At 43.7% G+C, this 18,921-nt stretch overlaps 1 protein-coding gene across 1 annotated transcript in view; it reads left to right on the top strand.

The window, feature by feature from the left end:
• Positions 1-9,150: 9,150 nt before the first annotated feature.
• The window catches only part of SGPP2 (sphingosine-1-phosphate phosphatase 2), a 141,716-nt gene continuing 131,945 nt past the window's right edge, over positions 9,151-18,921 (top strand). The window contains exon 1 of the mRNA XM_050752082.1: positions 9,151-9,459. Within this exon, the coding sequence (XP_050608039.1) occupies positions 9,241-9,459 (219 nt within the window). The 5' untranslated portion in view covers positions 9,151-9,240. The remainder of the gene's footprint in view (positions 9,460-18,921) is intronic.

Raw genomic sequence — 18,921 nt, 5'->3', positions numbered from 1 at the left:
TCACTTTCTGACAGGCTTAGGAGCCCCAAGTTTTATCTTGGAACCTCAAGAGGAAAGGATCACCCAACTCATAAGTATTTGATGGTACAATCCATGGCTGGGCTTGGCTTTAAAAAAGTCTTATCTGAGATTCCTTCTATGGAACAAAGTCCCATCAAAGCCAATTTAAAAGCTTATGTAAAAAGTACTTATTCTTGCTGCACTGTATACAAATAACTAGGCCAAGTATAATAAAGCAAACCAGCCCTACCATGATTTGTCTTTAGTAACAATGAGAAACTGGAGAGAGAAAAATTATGTTTCAGAAACTATAGTATACCTGTTATTAGATTCCAGTCTTTCCTAATGTTTTTCAATTTTTATTATTTTCTACAGTTTGGACTGAATTTTAATTTTTCTTGGCTACAAGTCTTCAAAATAATGTTTCTAATTTTTTTACTTCTTCTTTTTTCTTGTTTTTCCTAATTTGGAGTCACTGAAAACTAAACTGTGTTTTCATAAAGCCCTACGATTTAAAGCTAGACAACTTCAACTTCAGAAGAAAGTAACAGCCTCTTTACACACATAAGCCACTTTCATACCTGCCTGCTGCTGTATGGACTTCAGAGTAAGGTAGCCTATATTGATTTTCCAGGATTGCTCTTTTGTTTGTTTTTGTTTTTCTCCCTTTCTCCCCCTACTTTCTCTTCACAGGACAGGAGACTTCACAACCTTCTTGAAATTAGCTTTCCTAATAACTTGGGACCTACCCTCTAGGAATAAACCATCCTAGCCATGAGAGACCAGACAAAACCTGAGACCAGAGACTCATTTTCTTCTAAAATGCTTTCTCCAAAAGACTTTTAAAAAGAAAAATTGGGGAAATATGACAGGAAAATATATTGGGGCCCCAAAATCACTCAGCTAAAGGGAGGAGTCAAGCTGGGAGCTGCTTAGGGCAAACCTAAGCAGAGGTTTAGAGGTCACATATAAAACAATCCTACTCACAGTCATCCCTCTATTCATCCCATCCTATTCACAGTCATCCCTCTGCTGACTGAGATAAATGCATATCCGATTGCCTCCCTTGGAGAGGCTAATCAGAAACTCAAAATAATGTAACCATTTGTCTCTTATCTACCTATGACCTGGAAGCACCCTCCCCACTTCAAGTTGCTTCACCTTTCCAAACCAAACTAATGTTCCTCTTACATGTTGATTGATATCTCATGTCTCCCTAAAATGTATAAAACCAAACTGCTCTGACCACCTTGGGCACATGTCATCAGGACCTCCTGAGGTTGTAGCATGTGTCCTCAACCTTGGCAAAATAAACTTTCTGAACTGATACCTGTCTCAAGTTTTGGGGTTTCACAAGATCAAACCGATTTGAGTAGACCCTAATCCAATGATGAGTGCCTTTAGAAGAAGAAGGCCACAGAATGCCAAGGCTTGCTCACAACCACCAGAAGCTAGGAAAGAGGCATGCAGCAACTCTGCCAACACCTGGATTTTGGACTTCTGGCCTCCAGAAGTTTGAGGGTTCTGTTAATACATTTCTGTTGTTTTAAGCCACTCGGTATATGATAATTTGTAACTATAGTCCAAGAAAATCATGAAACTTAATTAGACAATGAAAGTTAACATAATCTGTATTAATAATTAAGCCTTTGCTGCAATAACCTAACTTCTAGTTGTGAATGAGGCAAGCAGTCACTCCATAACTACTTTTCCTGCAGGAGGCTTCCCTACAGCCTTGCTGTCAGAGCCACCCACTTAGTCCTGGGTTGGAGCAGATTTTACAGACCAGGTTTGGTCCCTCTCTCAATTCCAAAAATAGTCCTGTGGCTCCCAAAGATACTCCAGGATGAGCACCAACTCTGGCACCTTGGTAAACACTGAACTGGAGCTTCCTGACTTTAATAGGGTGAACATCGCTTTCAAGCTGGGAGATTAGGGAGCTAATATTTTCCCTGAAACTGACTGGGATAAGTCAAAGTTCTTACCCAGATCTGTCATCTGAAGACAGGAATAGACCTGGACATTTCTCTCCAACTCCATGGAAAGAGATGACCAGTCTCACTGATAATAAGACATGCAAAGTAAAACTACCAGGAGATGCCATATTTAGCCTATCAGATTGACAAAAATTTAAAAGTTTGGTAATATTTTGTAGCCAACAATGTAGAGGAATAGGCAATCTCATTGACTGAAGAGGAAGTTGGTACATCACTCCCTAGAGGTCCATTAAGCCATATCTAACAATTACAAATGCACAGGCCTTTTGATCCAGCAATTCCATTGCCAGGAGTCTATTGTATGGATCTCAGGTGGGAACAATGGTTATTTATTGCAGCACTGTTTATAGTGTCACTGTTTGGAAACAACCCAAAGTGTTCATTACTAGAGGACTGGTAAAATAAACTACAACACATAGAATGTGCTGCAGTTAAAAAAATGAATGAACAAGGTCTTTTAATAATGACATGGAATAATTTCTAAGTATATCATAATAGGCAAAGCAAGACAGAGAACAGCATGTAACAAATGCTACCATTTGTGTGGGAAAAAAAAAAGTCAGTAGATTCATGTTTGCTTTAATATGCAATTGAGTGAAATTTCTTCCATCTGAAAAAGTCCTATTAAATTTGAATTATGGGGGCCTATAATGGAAATCCATATCTCCAGCATTTCCCTGCTTCCAGACACCATTTACTAAATAGCAAACTTCCCATTTAATTTTCTGGCAACACTGCTTTTCTCATGTCCTTTATTTGCTTTCCAAAGTTGTTTTTTTTTTTTTTTTTTTTTTTTTTTTGAGACAGAGTCTCGCTCTGTCGCCCAGGCTGGAGTGCAATGGCATGATCTCTACTCACTGCAACCTCCGCCACCCAGGTTCAAGCAATTTTCCTGCCTCAGCCTTTCAAGTAGCTGGGATTGCAGGCACCTACCACCATGCCCAGCTAATTTTTGTATTTTTAGTAGAGACAGGGTTTCACCATGTTGGCCAGGCCAGTCTTGAACTCGTGACTTCAAATGATCCGTCTGCCTCAGCCTTCCAAAGTGCTGAGATTACAGATTTGAGCCATCGCACCCGGTCTGCCTTTCAAAGATTTCTCATTGCCTCAAACATATACTGTAAAACTCATAGCCCGACATTCAGGACTTACTACTGGGAAGACACAATTTATCCCTCCCACATGATATTCTATTACTCAAATACAGAAACTCTCCATCCAACCGAAATTATGTGTCACTGGCCCCAGACACATTAAACACTTTTATTTTATTGAGGAGACTTGACAAGAGTGAGTGTAAAGTATTATCAAATGGTTTTTCTACATCTATCAAAAAGACAATGTATTAGTGTCCTAGGGGTGCTGTGACAAAGTACCACAAACTGGGTAGCTTAAAACAATAGAAATTTATTGTTTCACAGTTTTGGAGACCAGACATCAAGGGCCATGCTCCCTCTGAAACCTGTAAGAAAATCTTTCCTAGCCTCTTCTGGCTTCTGGTGATTTGCTGGCAATCCCTGACATCCCTTGGTTCACAGCTGTAAAACTCCAGTCTCCGCCTTCATCATCACATGGTGGTCTCTCTGTGTGTCTCTGTCCTCATATGGTCATCTAAGTGAGTGAGCACCTGAGTCATAATGGATCAGGGGTCCACTCCGTTACAAGTTGAGTACGCCTTATCCAAAATGCTTGGGGCCACAAATGTTTCAGTCTTCATATTTTTTCAGATTTTAGAATATCTGCACTTCATTGGCCAGTTCAGCATCCCTAATCTGAAAATCCAAAATCTGAAATTCTCCACTGAGTATTTGCTTTGAGTGTCATGTCAGTGCTCGAACAGTGTTAATTTTGGACCATTTTTGAATTTTGGATTTTTAGATTTAGGATACTCAACCTGTACAGTATGACCTCTTCTTGACTAATTATATTTGTGGTGACCCTCTCTCAAAATAAGATGACATCCTGAAATATTAGGAATTAGGATTTCAACATATCTTTTTTTAGGGTGGGGAACACAACTCAGTCCATAACAGATCATATGATTTTTCTCTTTAGTTTTATGAATATGATGGATAATATAGATGGATTTCTAATATTTAGCCTACTTGCATTACTAGAATAAATCTCACTCTTTTAATTAAAAAGTAGTTTTTAATGAGCTGCTGAAGTCTGACTCCTGATATTTTAAGATTTTTGAATGATTTTCACAAGTGATAGTATTCTGTCATTTTCTTTTGGTACTATTTCAGGTTTCAAGATGAATATATTGCTTCATAAAAGAAAATTTGAAAAATGTCTTCATCTATGATCTGGAATACGTTAATTAGCATTGTGATTACCCATTTTTTAAATGGTGGATAGAATGTTTTTGTGAAGCCAGCTAGGCCTGGTGCTTTTCATAGAGGAGTATTTTAACCCCCTTTCTCTAGCTGTTTTATGATAATTAGTCTGGTTAGACTTTCTTTCCTGGGATCAATTTTAGTAAGTTGTGTTTTCCTTAAAAAACATCTATTTCATCTATTATTTAAACTTATTTTCATAGAGGTGTACAAAGTAGGCTCTCAGGTTTTTAAAATTTTTTCTCTGCTTTTAATGATTATTTTTCCTTCAGTATTTAAAATTTCATGCTTTTGTTTTTCCTCTTGTTCTTCCTTTATTATATTAGCTAATGGTTTGTCTATTTTGTTGCATTTTTCCCAATAACTCTATTTTGCATTTATTAGTTTCATTGTTTTTCTCTTTTCTAATTTAAGAATTTATACTTTCTTTTAAGAGGTCTGTAATCTTGGCAGATTTTTGAGATAATTCTGATTCCAGATTTGAGAATTACAGATGTGATACATGTAGTTTTTTTTTTACTAGAAATTGTCATCTGGTGCTCCATTTTTTTCCTTTTAGTATTGTTTTTATATTATTGCACGTGTTTTTCTCTGTGTATGCATCTTATGTGTATACAACAGATGGAAGCTCATTGAGGCCAAGACTATACATTGTATTTCCTAGGGACAATAAATATTGATATTGTGGCTATGAAATTAGAGAATTAATGTAAACATGAAGAACTTGTAGTATGCAGCTTCTGAAAAGGCTCCCAACAATCCCTACCTCTTAGTACTCCTATTCTTGTCTCACTCCCTCTGTCATCCTTCAGTGTGGGCTAGATCTAGGGACTTGCTTCTATGAAGTAGAACAGGATAAAACTATTGGAATGTTACCTCCAAGATTGGGCTATAAGAGACTTCTATTTTATCCTGTTCAGACTCTCTCTGTATGTCTTGATTTCCTCATTTGCTTGTTTTGGTGAAGTAAAGGGCTGTATAATGAGCTATTCTATGAAGTGGCTGTATAATGAGCTATTCTATGAAATGGCCCATGTGTTGACAAAGAGAGAATGGCCTCTGGCCAACAGTCTGCAGCTAATTGAAATCTGCCAACCATCATCTGAGTGATCCTGGAAACAAATCCACTTCCAGTTGAGCCTTGAGATGATGTAGCCTCAACCAGCAGCTTGGCTGTGACCTTGTGAGAAAGCCAGAGCCAGGGGACCCAGCTAAAATACACTTGGATTCCTGCTCTGCAAAAACTTTGAGATGTTAAATGTTGTTGTTTTAAGCTACTATTTTTGTGTGATAATTTGTTATGCAGCAATAGATAATCAATACAGAACCCAAATTCTGTATACTTGTCTTGATCCAGGAAACATTGCCCAATTGAAAACTGAACAGTCTAGTTGTAATTTGGAAGTAACCTGCTCTTCAGAGAAATAACTCTAAATCAGAACTTAAAAACCAATAATGTAATTAATACCAAAATTTTTCATTTAAAGTGAAGGTATTTTAACAACACTTGAAAAATTAATTTGTTAAAGGTTACCACTTGTCCCTGCCCCCAGTTTTTCTTTCTTTTTTTTTTTTTTTTTTTTTCTTTTTTTTTTTGAGATAAGATCTCACTCTGTTATCCAGGCTGGAGTGCAGTGATGTAGTCATGGCTCACTGCAGCCTCAACCTCCTGGTCTCAAGCAATCCTTCTGCCTCAGCCTCCTGAGTAGCTAGGACTACAAGTTCCCGCTACCATGCCTGACTAACTTTTAAAAATTTTTTGTAGCAATGGGGTCTCCCTGTGTTGCCCAAGCTGGTCTTGAATTCCTGGCCTCAAGCAATCCTCCCACCTCAGCCTCCCAATGTGCTGGGATTACAGGCATGTGCTACCATGCCTGGGCAATTGTCTTTTGGAATAACTTATTTTTAGTGTGGCTTCTTTTAAAAATTGTATCTGCACATAAGTACGTATAACATGCCAAGTGAATGACAAGCTGCCTAGATAAAATGTGTAGATTATGGTTGAATTATAACATGGATTTTTACTGTATAACATTTTAACCAATATTAGTTTCCTAACACTGGTGGAGACTGCCGGTTGTCCACAAAAAAATTCTGTCCTCCACTTCTTCCACAGGAATATAGCTTCAGCTGGACGTAAGGTTGCCCTGCGAGAGATAACATTTCCAGTGGTTTCTCACTGATAGAATATCAGTGAAAGTGATGCGTGAACTTCTGCCTCACTTGCTTAATAAGACATTGCTGCTCAGAACACTCTCTTTTTTCACCCTTTCAGGAGCTGAACTTCACAGGTGCCCTAACATAGATTCAACCATGCAAAAGAGGACGATGACCTAAGGCTCAGCTTTAGGGCATGGTGGAGCAATAAGATGAAAAGAACCACAGTCACGGATTAGGGCCATGGAGCAGAGTTTCCTACTAACCTCAACTGCTTGCCTTAGAACCATTCTATGAAAGAGAAATGCATGTCTGTATTCCTTAAGCCACTGTATTTTGGGATCTCTTTGTTACAGTAGCTTAACCTTTATCTGAACTAATATTAATATATCCATCATCAATTCCTTTTAAATGTGTCATTTTGTAATTGTTATATATATGCAATTGAGCAAAGTACAAATAACTGGATCTCTGCCCTGGCAAAAAAAAAAGGTTGTAGGGGCGGGATGCGAAATGTATTTCCCACAGGTATAACTAGTGTTCAACAATGGAAGAACTACAGGGTATTTCTCTGGCATCAAGAAAATTTTTTTTTGCATAACTGCAAGCTACTATTTAACATCTCTGCACCATTACAGCAGTCTTTCAGCCCTACCACTTCTCAAAGATGTTGATATTTGTTAGGTTGGTGGAGAAATTCATGTTCAAAATATCAGACTGGGCCTTAGAAAAAAAAGGCTCCGGGGAAATGTACTTTACCACCGCCCAGGAGGCTCTTCGGTCCCACTCAAGATGTTCAGAGCCAAGTTCTCCTGATGATTCCTTCCTAGATTGAATGGCTCCAGCACAATACACCTTGTTATCATGATCTCACTAGGTCTTACAGAGCTTGTCTCAAGATTATTTTTACAAGAGCCTTATAAGAAAGACAAGAAGTGAGGATTATCATTTCATTACAGGGATAAACTGAGACATACAGTGACTTACATCAGGTGACTTGGTGAGGCACTAGAAGCTGGAATCAGTAACTGATCCTCCATGGAGATAAAATGCTCTGTCTACAACTATAATTCTTTGACAATTAATGCTACGTGTGCCATGTTTTGCTTTGCCTCTTTTACCTAATTGGCAGAAAGAAAAATCGAAGCACTAAATTTGGGAGACACACAATGCCAGTGTCTTCACAGGAAAACATAATTCTTTAATACATAAGCAGAACAGGGCCCCAACGATCACAGCTCCAGCTTCTAAAACCCAACCACGGGGTTTTGCCTCACACCTGTAAATGACAGCCAGCAGCACTGTGGAGAGATGCTTCCACCTCCTGCGCTGGACATTTCTGTGTGTGATCCCGCCAGGCGTCACAATAACTCTGCATGTCTTCTGTAAGAGGAAAATGGTTTCCCTTAGGAGCTTCAGCATTCTCTCAGTCCCCTTGACTTTGTTCTCCAGACAGGACTGAGAAGCAAGAAAACTAGAAACTAGAGCATGAAGGGGACTACATCATCCTGGAAAGTCACATCCAAAAGACATTCAGACCTAAAAGGACAACTGAATAAATAAATAAGGCAGTGACAGGTGTTCATTAATCATTTGTGCAACCGATGGCTTTTGCATGGACAATCAGGAAACATGCAGATTTCTGCGGCAAACGAAAGACAGGATTGAATTGCACTTTTATGCAGACCGATCACCTGGGCCTAATTTGACTGTTGCCTCCCAAGGAATCTCTGAGCCCAGGAGGGAAATGTAGGAGGGAGGAGGGAAAACCAACCCCAGCCTGCAGGATGTTTCCTTTGCTGTCTTCTGCTGAGCGCTCTAAAGCAGGTGCAGGTGCAGTGAGATACCTAAGCCTGTCCCCAGTCCTCCAGTATTTGCTCTCTTCTCGTTTAAACTCCCTAAGGGGTCTGGTGCGGTCCTCCCAGTGTCATTGCTTAAGCAGAGCGGAAAGAAAGAAGTAGGAGAGAGCGGTAAGCATCTTTGTTCTCAATGCGGAAAATCCAGAAGGGAGTTTCCTCCCAACCCACCTGAAAGTGTTCCCCAGTTGCCAAATCAGAAGGGCAGGGGCAGCGACGCAGAAGATGACTCAGGGCCCACTTTGATCCTCCTGGGTACTTGAGCAAGCTCAAGGGTGTTTGGACCTCTGGGGAGACGTTGCATCACGCAGTTTGGAAAGAACCTGGGAATTTTCCCTAGGGGACTCGCTGTATTTACTGGGAACTAGTCTTGCAGGAAGGTGGGAGTATGTGGCTGGCTGTGGGGAGCTGGCGTTCGAGGAAATCCGACTTCACCATGGGTTCACAGTTGCAAGGAAGGTCACTATGGGATCAACCTGAGCCCGAAAGGATGGGCTCGCGCAGGTGCACGCGCGCTTGGCCGCTCCCATTAGTGTCACGTTTGCCGGGGGGAGAAAAAGCGGGGGTTAGGGGCGCAGGGAGAAGAGAGGCGAAGTTCGGCCCTCGGCACTCCTCCGCCTGGTTACAAGCGGTCCTGGCCCAGTGGCCGCCCGGGGCCGCCCAAGCCCTCCGGGACTGAGCGAAAGAGGCACGCGCCTTGCGCAAGGTGGAGGCGGACACCTGGGCGGGCGCTAGGACCCGGGCGGCGCACCTGTTGGCTGGGCCCGGGGCTCCGCCCGCCCGGCCTCCGCCTGGAGTGCGGGACCGGCGGGGGCGAGGCGGGAGTGGCGGTGCCAGCGGAGGGCACCGGCCGGAGTGGCGGCGGCGGCGGAGCGCGGCCTCGGGCTCACCATGGCCGAGCTGCTGCGGAGCCTGCAGGATTCCCAGCTCGTCGCCCGCTTCCAGCGCCGCTGCGGGCTCTTCCCTGCTCCGGATGAAGGCCCCCGGGAGAACGGCGCCGACCCCACGGAGCGCGCGGCGCGGGTCCTCGGGGTCGAGCATCTCCCCGCTGTCAACTGCAAGGGCGGCGGGGCCCCGGCCAACGGGCTGCGCAGAGCCGCGGCGCCGGAGGTAACCGCGGGCAGGTGTTCGCCGGGGACGGGGAAGGGGCGGCTGCGGACGTGCGGGTCCCGGAGACTCAGCCACGCGGGGCCGGCCGGGTCGAGAGGGCGCCGTCCCCGGCAGCGACCCGGCTCCCGCCGCTGCGAGCAGACGGGGAGGCCTGGCCTTCCAGTAACCAGGATGCCACCCTCCAACGCTGCCAGGGGCAACCGGGTCTATTGAGATATCCCCAGACGCTTTCAATGCAGTCCATTTAGAGACTTCCCACTTTGAAAAGTAGTTAAATTCACGTAGATGCCAGCAAATATGTAAGAGTTACGTAATGGAACAGAGGAGCGGGGATGCCCTTGACACTTCCCCGGGGAGACGTTCTTAGACTTCCCCCTGTATTCTTGCATTTCCGCCCATCCCCCTTCCCTGATCCACACAAATGAGGGTGCAGCCGGGCTCGGCACGCTCCTCACCGCGCTGCACCGCCAGCTCCGGGGACAGAACTTGGGACTCACACAGCTCCTAGAGAGATTTACAACCTCCCTGGACTACCCCCGGCGATGATGTCTTAACAGCACCTCCCGCTTGTCCTCCCCTAGAGTCTGGGGGTCCTTCCTGCCTGGTGGGTCTTTTGTGGACCGACACCACTGACTTCTAACAGATGCTTCTGGGAGGGAAGCTCGCCACGCTCCCCGCTAGGCATTCAGAGCGTGGTTATACAACCCACTGCGGCTTGGGGGGAACCAGCGTGCGTCGTCGTCGCAGTGCACAGGGACTCCAGGCAGGAGGGACCAGACGGGCTGCACTTGGCTTCTGGGGACGCATGTCTACCAGGAGCCCTGGCTGCACCTGCCCTTTCCCTCGGCAAAGTCAAAAGTGTGGCGCAGGAGAACAGAAGCAAACGTATTAATAATTCGAATTCCTTGTACACAGCCACATTTTGTTCTTCCTAGAAGGTTTTGGTGAAAGAAAGGTGGCCTTTATTTACGTGTGAATTTCTAGATGTAGTAACTAAGGAATTCTGAAGAACCTGGCTTCTGTGTGGAAGGGAATATGATAGGCATTGGATTATAGAATTAGTTTGGGAGGGTCAGGGTGGTTGTGTGTGCCACTCCAGAGAAATCCCCCTCTGTATTTTTTCCTCTTTATTGTCCCTTCTTTATCCCATGTGACATTCTGGTAACTTATAGATGAGTATGAGAACCCCCTCTTTTCTCTTGCCTTGTCTTAAAAAGGGGGCAGAGTAGGGGGGATAAGAAATCAGCTGGGCATGGTGGCGCAACCTGTAGTCCCAGCTACTCGGGAGCTTTAGGCAGGAGAACAGCTTGAGGCAAAGGTTGCAGTGAGTCAAGATCGCACCACTGCACTCCAGCCAAGGCGACAGAGCGTGACTCTTTTTCAAAAAAACAAAAACAAAAACAAAAACAAAGACCAAAACAAACAAAAAAACAGTCCCATGACTGAAACGTGCCATGACATAGTCGGTGCACACACCGTTTATACCCACAGGTAGACACGTGAGTTGCTTTCTGTTGCTCTCTTCACAAGCTTCTACCCTGTTGCTCTAATTCAGGGAGCTGAAAAAGAGTGAACTGTTCCACCAGTGCTTTTCAAACTGTTTTAAGCATCACCCCTGATAACTTAACTTTAAACTCCAGAGTTGGATCCTCTTGACCTTTAAAAGCAAGATAAGCAGATTTCTTACACGGCATTATCTTCTTACTGCTTGACAATCCTGGGTCTTCAGTGAGCGAAATGGTGAGGGTTTCCCCATACCCACCCAGCCAACACAGGACTTCTGCTCACAGATCATGTAAAAGCGAGAAAGCCGAATGCCCAAGATAAGAAATCATTGTGTTGGTATATAATGGGGGAAATCATAAACTAGAGAGTGCTTGATAAATGAAAGGTTAATAAATGTTGTTACAGGTGGGTTGGTTTCAAATGACTTGGGAAGATTAATCCTTTACACACACACAGAGTCTCCCCCTCAGAAATGATGTCATACCTGCACTCAGGTAATCTGTAGGACTTTAAGGCGACAGTTGTGAAAGGTGTGCTGCCCTCTCTGCAGGCCTTTGTACAGGCCTTGGCCTGCCTGAGCTGCCTGTCCTTTCTCTAAATATCCTCCCCACCCATCCTTCTATTTCCAAAGGTCAGTTCCTCCATGGGTGCCCTCTCTGACCTTCCAGCCTAGCTCCCCCTGCTATAGTTTCTCTTTGCTTTCTGCGTTTCTTCATTACAGCATTTATCACATTGTCTAAATGTGCCTTTGTGGGGATATCTGATAATTCCCAGCCCCTCCAGAGGATAAGCTCTAAGAATGCAGGAAACTTGTCTGTTATGGTCCTTATTTTCTTCCTATAGCCTGGCATATAGGAGGAGCTACTCACTTTTATGAATACATGCGTGTAGATTGCAATATAAAATTATAGTTTTAAACTTTTTTTTTTAAGAGACAGGGTCTTGCTGTATCACCCAGGGTGGAGTGCAGTGGCGCAATCATAAGTCACTGTATCCTCCACCTCCTGGGCTCCTGTAGTTCTGCTGCCTCAGCCTCCTGGGTAGCTAAGACTACGGATGCATACCATCATCTGGTTTTTTTGTTTGTTTGTTTGTTTGTTTGTTTGTTTGTAGAGACAGGGTCTCACTATGTTGCCAAGACTAGTCTTAAACTCTTGACCTCAAGTGATCCTTCTGCCTCAGCCTTGCAGAGTGCTGGAATTATAGATGTCAGTCACTGTGACTGGCGATGTTTTGTTTTTCTTTTTTAAAAAATGAGTGAATATTGAAAATCAAGTGATTTTTCCACATAGCCTAGCAGGTAGCACAAGAACATTGATTTAAGACTCTGCAAACAATAGAGAAGTTTTCTTCTTCATTTGAGTGACTTTAGATCTTAATGAATCTAATTTACCTTCCCACCTTTCACATTTTCTATATTTGTTTTAATTTTGAAAACAGGACAAGTGTTTCCTGTTTTCAAGTGACTGAAAGTTTCCTCTACAAGTTCTCATTACACCACACGCCGCTAGCTTAAAGATTAACTGCATCTTTTACAAACCAGGAGTGGGCTTGGCTTGTACAAGCCTGTCATTGAATAAATTGGACAGGGCCTTAAGAGATTGCCCAGTAGTCATGAATTTCACAGAAAGTCTGAGTCCTGAAGGGTTAAGTGATTTGGTGAGGACTTCCAGGATATCCGCACAGTCAGGGGAAGTCAGATCTTTTGACTCCCAAGTCTAAACTGCTTTCCTCTGTGCAGATTCCAGGGAAAATTCCAGGGCGTCGCTGTATCTGATTCACTGAGGTGTGTCCTGTTGGGACCGGCTGGGACAGGGTGGAGATTGTGTGAAAAGAGGTGGTATTGCTTTCAGTTTGCAAGGGTATCTGACTTGCAAGAGTAACTGTAGGAAGCCATTTTTGGTTATTGCTTTGGGAGGCACTGCCCTGAGCAAAACGCAGGATCCTAGGACTGGTCCAAGAAGGTAAAGGTGTGATGAGAATTTCATTTATTTGTCCTGGGGTAAAGCCAGCCTCGGATATAATGGTATTATGATTTCTAACATTTTTGCTTACTCAATACGGTTGTATTTAGTTAGACTCTGCAGTGCCTTCCTCAGCATTACATTAGACTAAGGATCATCTTTTCTAATATCCCCGTGTCCAGTACTTTTTGATAACTGCTCAGACATAGTTCTCACATTGACTTAGGGAGAGGTTCAAAGATAAGTTGTTTCCAGAAATCTTAGACTCTTGAAACATTTCAAGTTTTCCTCTTGAAACATTTGAGGCCTTCTAAATCTGTTAATCTATGAAATTCCACCCTTGATTTCATTGGTGTGCTAAAATACAAACACTAGGAAACCAAGAGATCAGGATCTAGTTTTACCTTCATGTCATTTTGGACTTCTCTGAACCTCGTTTGTCTCATCTGCAGAATGAGCAGAGTGGAAAACAAACAAACAAACAAACATGGTTTTCTGGGTTTTTTTTCTTTTTTCTTTTTTTTTTCTTTTTGAGACAGAGTCTTACCCTGTCACCCAGGCTGGAGTGTGGTGGCTCCATCTCAGTTCAGTGCAACCTCTGCCTCTCGGATTCAAACAGTTCTCCTGCCTCAGCCTCCCAAGTAGCTGGGATTAAAGGCATGAGCCTCCATGTCCAGCTAATTTTTATAGTTTTAGTAAAGATGGGATTTTGCCATGTTTGCCAGGCTGGTCATAAACTCCTGACTTCAGGTGATCTGCCCGCCTCTGCCTCCCAAAGTGTTGGGATTACAGGCGTGAGCCACCGTGCCCAGCCAAGAATCATGGTTTTCTAACCATGGCTGTACAGTATAGTCTCGAGTATAGTGTACAGTTAGAGAAGTTTTCAAAACAAAACAAACATAAACCAATGTCCAAGATCCAGGTTAGAAGAGGGGTCCAGAGACGCTGGCCAACAAAGTTGGGAAGCTCTGAGTTCTCTTCTCCTAGGACCCACCACCCTTTGTATATTCAGTAGGAGAGTAGTGATGGCTGCAGGCAGTGGTCATGGCAGCTGTGACATTTTGGCTTCATCATAACTAAACTGGCCAACAGATCAGACTGCAAGCTTTTATTATCCTTTATTGGATGCTTACGTGTGAAATGACAAAATGAGATATTTTGAAAGTATACATTTGATCTTTTTTTCTAGTTACAGATATCATTGTTCACAGGAGAAAACTTGGAATCCCACAAAGAGAAAGTTAAATTCATGCCCATTATATCACCGCCCATTGCTAATCACTTAGTAAATGTTCAGCCCAATTTTTAATGGCTGCATGTTCCTCCAAAGGATGAATATACTGTGATTTAGTCAGCTAGGCGCTGTGCCTTTGGGTTGTTTCCAGTTTTTACATTAAAAATGATAACATCTTTGTACAAGTATCTCTCCTCCTGTCTTTGATTATCTTCTAAATAAAATGTCAAGACTTGAAATTGCTGAGTGAAAAAATGCATATATTATTGCTCTTCATAGCTATTACCAAATTGTCCCACAGGAAGGGTCTACTAGGGCAAACCACTACAAGGGAGGTTTTCTCACACACTCACCAATGTTAGGTTTTTGGGGGTTTTTTTGAGATGCAGTCTAGCTCTCTGTCCCAGTCTGGAGTGCAGTGGCGTGATCTCGGCTCACTGCAAGCTGTGCCTCCAGGATTCACACCATTCTCCTGCCTCAGCCTCCCGAGTAGCTGGGACTACAGTCACCCACCACTATGCCTGGTTAATTTTGTGTATTTTTTAGTAGAGTCGGGGTTTCACCGTGTTAGCCAGGATGGTCTCGATCTCCTGACCTTATGATCCACCGGCCTCGGCCTCCCAAAGTGCTGGGATTATAGGCGTGAGCTACCGCGCCTGGTCAGTGTTAGGTATTAATACTCTCTTTAATCTTTGGAGAAAATAAACCACTTTGGCTTCTATCTCACCTTTGCTTTCTTCATTTCCCATCAACATCTATTGATCAATACCCTGTTTCTGGGACAGTCCTCAGACTTACAGACATAAAGATAAATATAATTTAGTTTCTTCCCTGTGAAAGCCCAAATGAAAGGGTGCAGTGCAAAAAAACAAAAATACTAGAATAGAAGGATGAATACAAGGATAGGGAGACAATAGCAGGAGTAACTCACCTTCCCAGGGGAGCCCATGAAGTCTTGAGTTGGGGCTTAAACAGTGGGTAGGAATCAAACAGGCAAAAATGGGAGAAGCTCTTTCTGTACCTGGATTCCTGTGTGCTAGAACATAAAGACACACGTCGTTTTTGGTGAATGATGACAGGTTCAGCCTGGGTATCATCAGAGTGTCAGCAGGAAATAGTTGGCCTACTTAAAAAGGGTGATTGAAACCCTTAAAAATAATTAAAATGGTACATTTTATGTATATTTTACTTTATTTTTCTTTTTTTTTTTTTTTTTTGAGACAAAGTCTCGCCGTCTCCCAGGCTGGAGAGCAGTGGTGTGATCTCGGCTCACTGCAAGCTCCGCCTCCCAGGTTCACGCCATTCTCCTGCCTCAGCCTCCCGAGTAACCGGGACTACAGGCGCCCGCCACCACACCTGGCTAATTTTTTATATTTTTAGTAGAGACAGGTTTTCACCGTGTTAGCCAGGATGGTCTCGATCTCCTGAGCTCATGATCCGCCCGCCTCAGCCTCCCAAAGTGCTGGGATTACAGGCGTGAGACACCACACCCAGGCTCCCTAACATGGGCTGTACATAGTGACTTCCTTTCAAAGAATATGGCATATGGAAAGAGAAGGAGGATAAAAGTAATTTTGCAGTATGGAAACTTGACAGACTCTCCCTTGGCCAGATAATCAAGGTCAACATCACCAGTGGTAAGTCATGTTGATATCATGTTCTCTTGATGCATATTAAAATTTTGCATTCTTGTTACATGTCGAGGGACATTCTGCAAAATATCTGACCAGTACTCTTCAAAACTGTCAAGGTCATCAGAAACAAGGAAATTCTGAGAACCTGTCACAACTCAAAAGGAGTCTCAGGAGGCGTGACTAAATGTTATGTAGTATCCTGGATGAGGTCATGGAACAGAAAAAGAAAAACATTAGGTAAAAAATAAGGAAGCCTGTGTAAAGTATGGACTTTAGTTAATAATAATGTATCGATATTGTAACAAATGTATCATACCAACATAAGATGGTAATCATAGAGGTAACTGGCTACAGAGTATAAGGAAGGCTGGGAGTATATGGAAATTGTGTATTATCTTTTCAATCTTTTTATAAATTTAAAATTTTTCTTTAAAAGAAATAGTCTATTTAGGCCAGGCATGGTGGCTCTCTTGAGGTCAGGAGCTGTAATCACAGCACTTCGGGAGGCCAAGGCAGGCAGATCACTTGAGGTCAGGAGTTCAAGACCAGCCTGGCCAACATGGTGAAACCCTGTCTCTGCCAAAAAATATGAAAATTAGCCAGGTGTGGTGGCACACATCTGATGTACCAGCTACTTGGGAAGCTGAGGCATTAGAATTGCTTGAACCTGGGAGGTAGAGTTGCAGTGAGCCAAGATCATGCCACTGCACTCCGGTCTAGGTGGCAGAGAGAGACCTTGTCCGCCCGCCCCCGCCCCAAGTCTATTTAAAAATTGTACAAGGTGGGGGTAATTGAAAGACTATTTACAAAGATGTGGGCAGGGTTGGAAGAAAACCAACATGGGAGGATGAAGCATTTTGGAGCAAGCAACTTCAGCCTAAAAAAGCAAGAACAGGGAGTAGGGTTCGGGTAACCCCAGACCTACTGAGAGCTTAGACAGCAGAGGGAATTCCCTGACCAGAGCTGAGGCCCTTAGCAAAGAAAGGCAGCCACAGCCAGGCAGGAAGAGGCTGGCGGGGTGGGGATCAGATCTCAAGCTCATTCTCCATATGCCCTCTTTCTCATGTCCTACCAGTGCCCCACCTTTAACCAAATTTAGCCCATAGTCAGGGAGCTTGGGAGCTGGTTGAAGCAGTCCATCAAGGTCAGCCCCCTGCAGAAAGGCAGAGAGTGGACCGGAGAGGAGAAATGGAACCCACTCAGCGCAGGTTGCATGAAGAAATTTCTGTGATAATACAGCTGCAGTTTTGGGCTGCAGCCAGAGTTTTAGGCTGAAGCCTTAATGTGGCTTACTGCAGAATTTGGACTTTATCCTATAGACAAGAAGATAGCAGTCAATTTCATCCTGCGTGCCAAATCAGAATTGGCAACTCAGAGCACTGTGTTAAGAAGGGATCTCAGGGTGTCTCTGTGCAAGATTGATGGGGGTGCCTGTGGAGTATGGAGGGAGCCCAGTGGTGAAGCCTTTTAAGAAATAGTGATGTTAGATTAAAGCAGCAACAAATGTAGGACTCACATGAAATCAAACCCTAATGTCTGTTTTGGGTTCTCCATGATACTTCTATTGTCACTGTCACCCACAGATGCTTTAGGAGGAAAAAGTACAAATGGTTTCTTAAGACAGAGGTTGCCATGTTTTGAATCATAGGATCCCATCATTATGATTACAAGCTGATTGAGCCAGGGCTCAGCCCTGGAGTGAAAGGCAGTCTTCTATAGGCTGGTCAGCATTTTATGACATGGCTTGGCATGGGGACATCATCCAATCAAGATCATACATATTGTGCAGTGACTAACAGACTCAATCGAATTGCTGCCTCAGCAAGTCTGAATGCAAGACCCAGACATGAATGGTAGAGTTCTGATAAACCTCAGATAAAAGAAGGAGGTTGTAAAGAAACGGAAGCCCCAAGACCCAGGAAACAATAGGAACTCAGAAGCCAGAGGTGGAGGAGGGAATGAAAAGTCTGTAGAAAAGAGGCCGGACATGGTGGCTCACAACTGTAATCCCAACACTTTGGGAGGCTGAGGCGGGTGGATCACCTGACGTAAGGAGTTCGAGGCCAGCCTGACCAACATGGAGAAACCCTGTCTCTACTAAAAATACAAAATTAGTCGGGCATGGTGGCACATGCCTGTAATCCCAGCAACTTGGGAGGGTGAGACAGGAGAATTGCTTGAACCTGGGGAGTGGAGTTTGTGGTGAACCAAAATCATGCCTTTGCACTCCAGCCTAGGCAACAAGAGCGAGACTGAAAAGGAAAGAAATAAAGAAAGAGAGAAAGAGAGAGGGAGAGAGGGAGGGGAGGGAGGGGAGTGGAAGGGAGGGAAGGGGAGGGGAGGGGCAAAGCAAAGCAGAAGAAAAATTTCTGAGTGGAAAAGAAGCTAAGACTTGAGTATGGCAGACTCCACTGAGCGTAAGAAGCTAGAGGAACTGTTGTGTTTCAGGATAGAATGGCTCAGAGAGGACATTAGGAAAGAAGCTGGCTGTATGGCTGCTGCAGTCTTCTTCGTTCTTGAGGAATTATATTATAAACCCCTCTCAGTGGAGGGAGCCTATGGGGATCTCCCAGTGCAACCAGAATGTGCTGATGCCTACTACTTTGAGGGATTTGCACATAATTTCAAGTAGGTCATTATTTCTCTCACTGTAGTTGGGAATGGTGGCTGGTGAGGAAGGACAATAGGGAGAGGAAGTTAGATCCCTCCGCTCACCTGTGTACCCTCAGGGCCTGACATGCCCGGAACAGCCAGGTACTTAATCCTACCTGGTGAATGGAAGCTTGAAGGATGTGCTAAACTCACCTTTTTCTGACTTGGAAGAAATTTGATCACCTGCCCTTTTCTCTCACAACAGAGGTAACTTATCCCTGGGCACTTGGCCTGGCTGTGTCTTCTTGTAGCTTGATGATTTTCTTTTTTCCCCGTGTTGGCTTCTTCCTTTTCATAAATGAAACTGATAGAAGGTTTTGATTAATGAATAACTTTTTAATTGCTTTGCTTTCCTCTGATGGATGCCATGAAGGGAGGTATTGCTAAAAAGTTGGTCGATGGTGAAACATCTGACAAGTTTAAAAATGTATTTCAATTACTATGTTTTAGGAAGACTGTGGACAGCGGGCCT

This window comes from Macaca thibetana, chromosome 12, assembly GCF_024542745.1.
Source record: "Macaca thibetana thibetana isolate TM-01 chromosome 12, ASM2454274v1, whole genome shotgun sequence".
Classification (NCBI taxonomy): Eukaryota; Metazoa; Chordata; class Mammalia; order Primates; family Cercopithecidae; genus Macaca; species Macaca thibetana.
The sequence above is the reverse complement of the archived record's forward strand: the minus strand, read 5'-3'. Positions and strand labels throughout refer to the sequence as shown.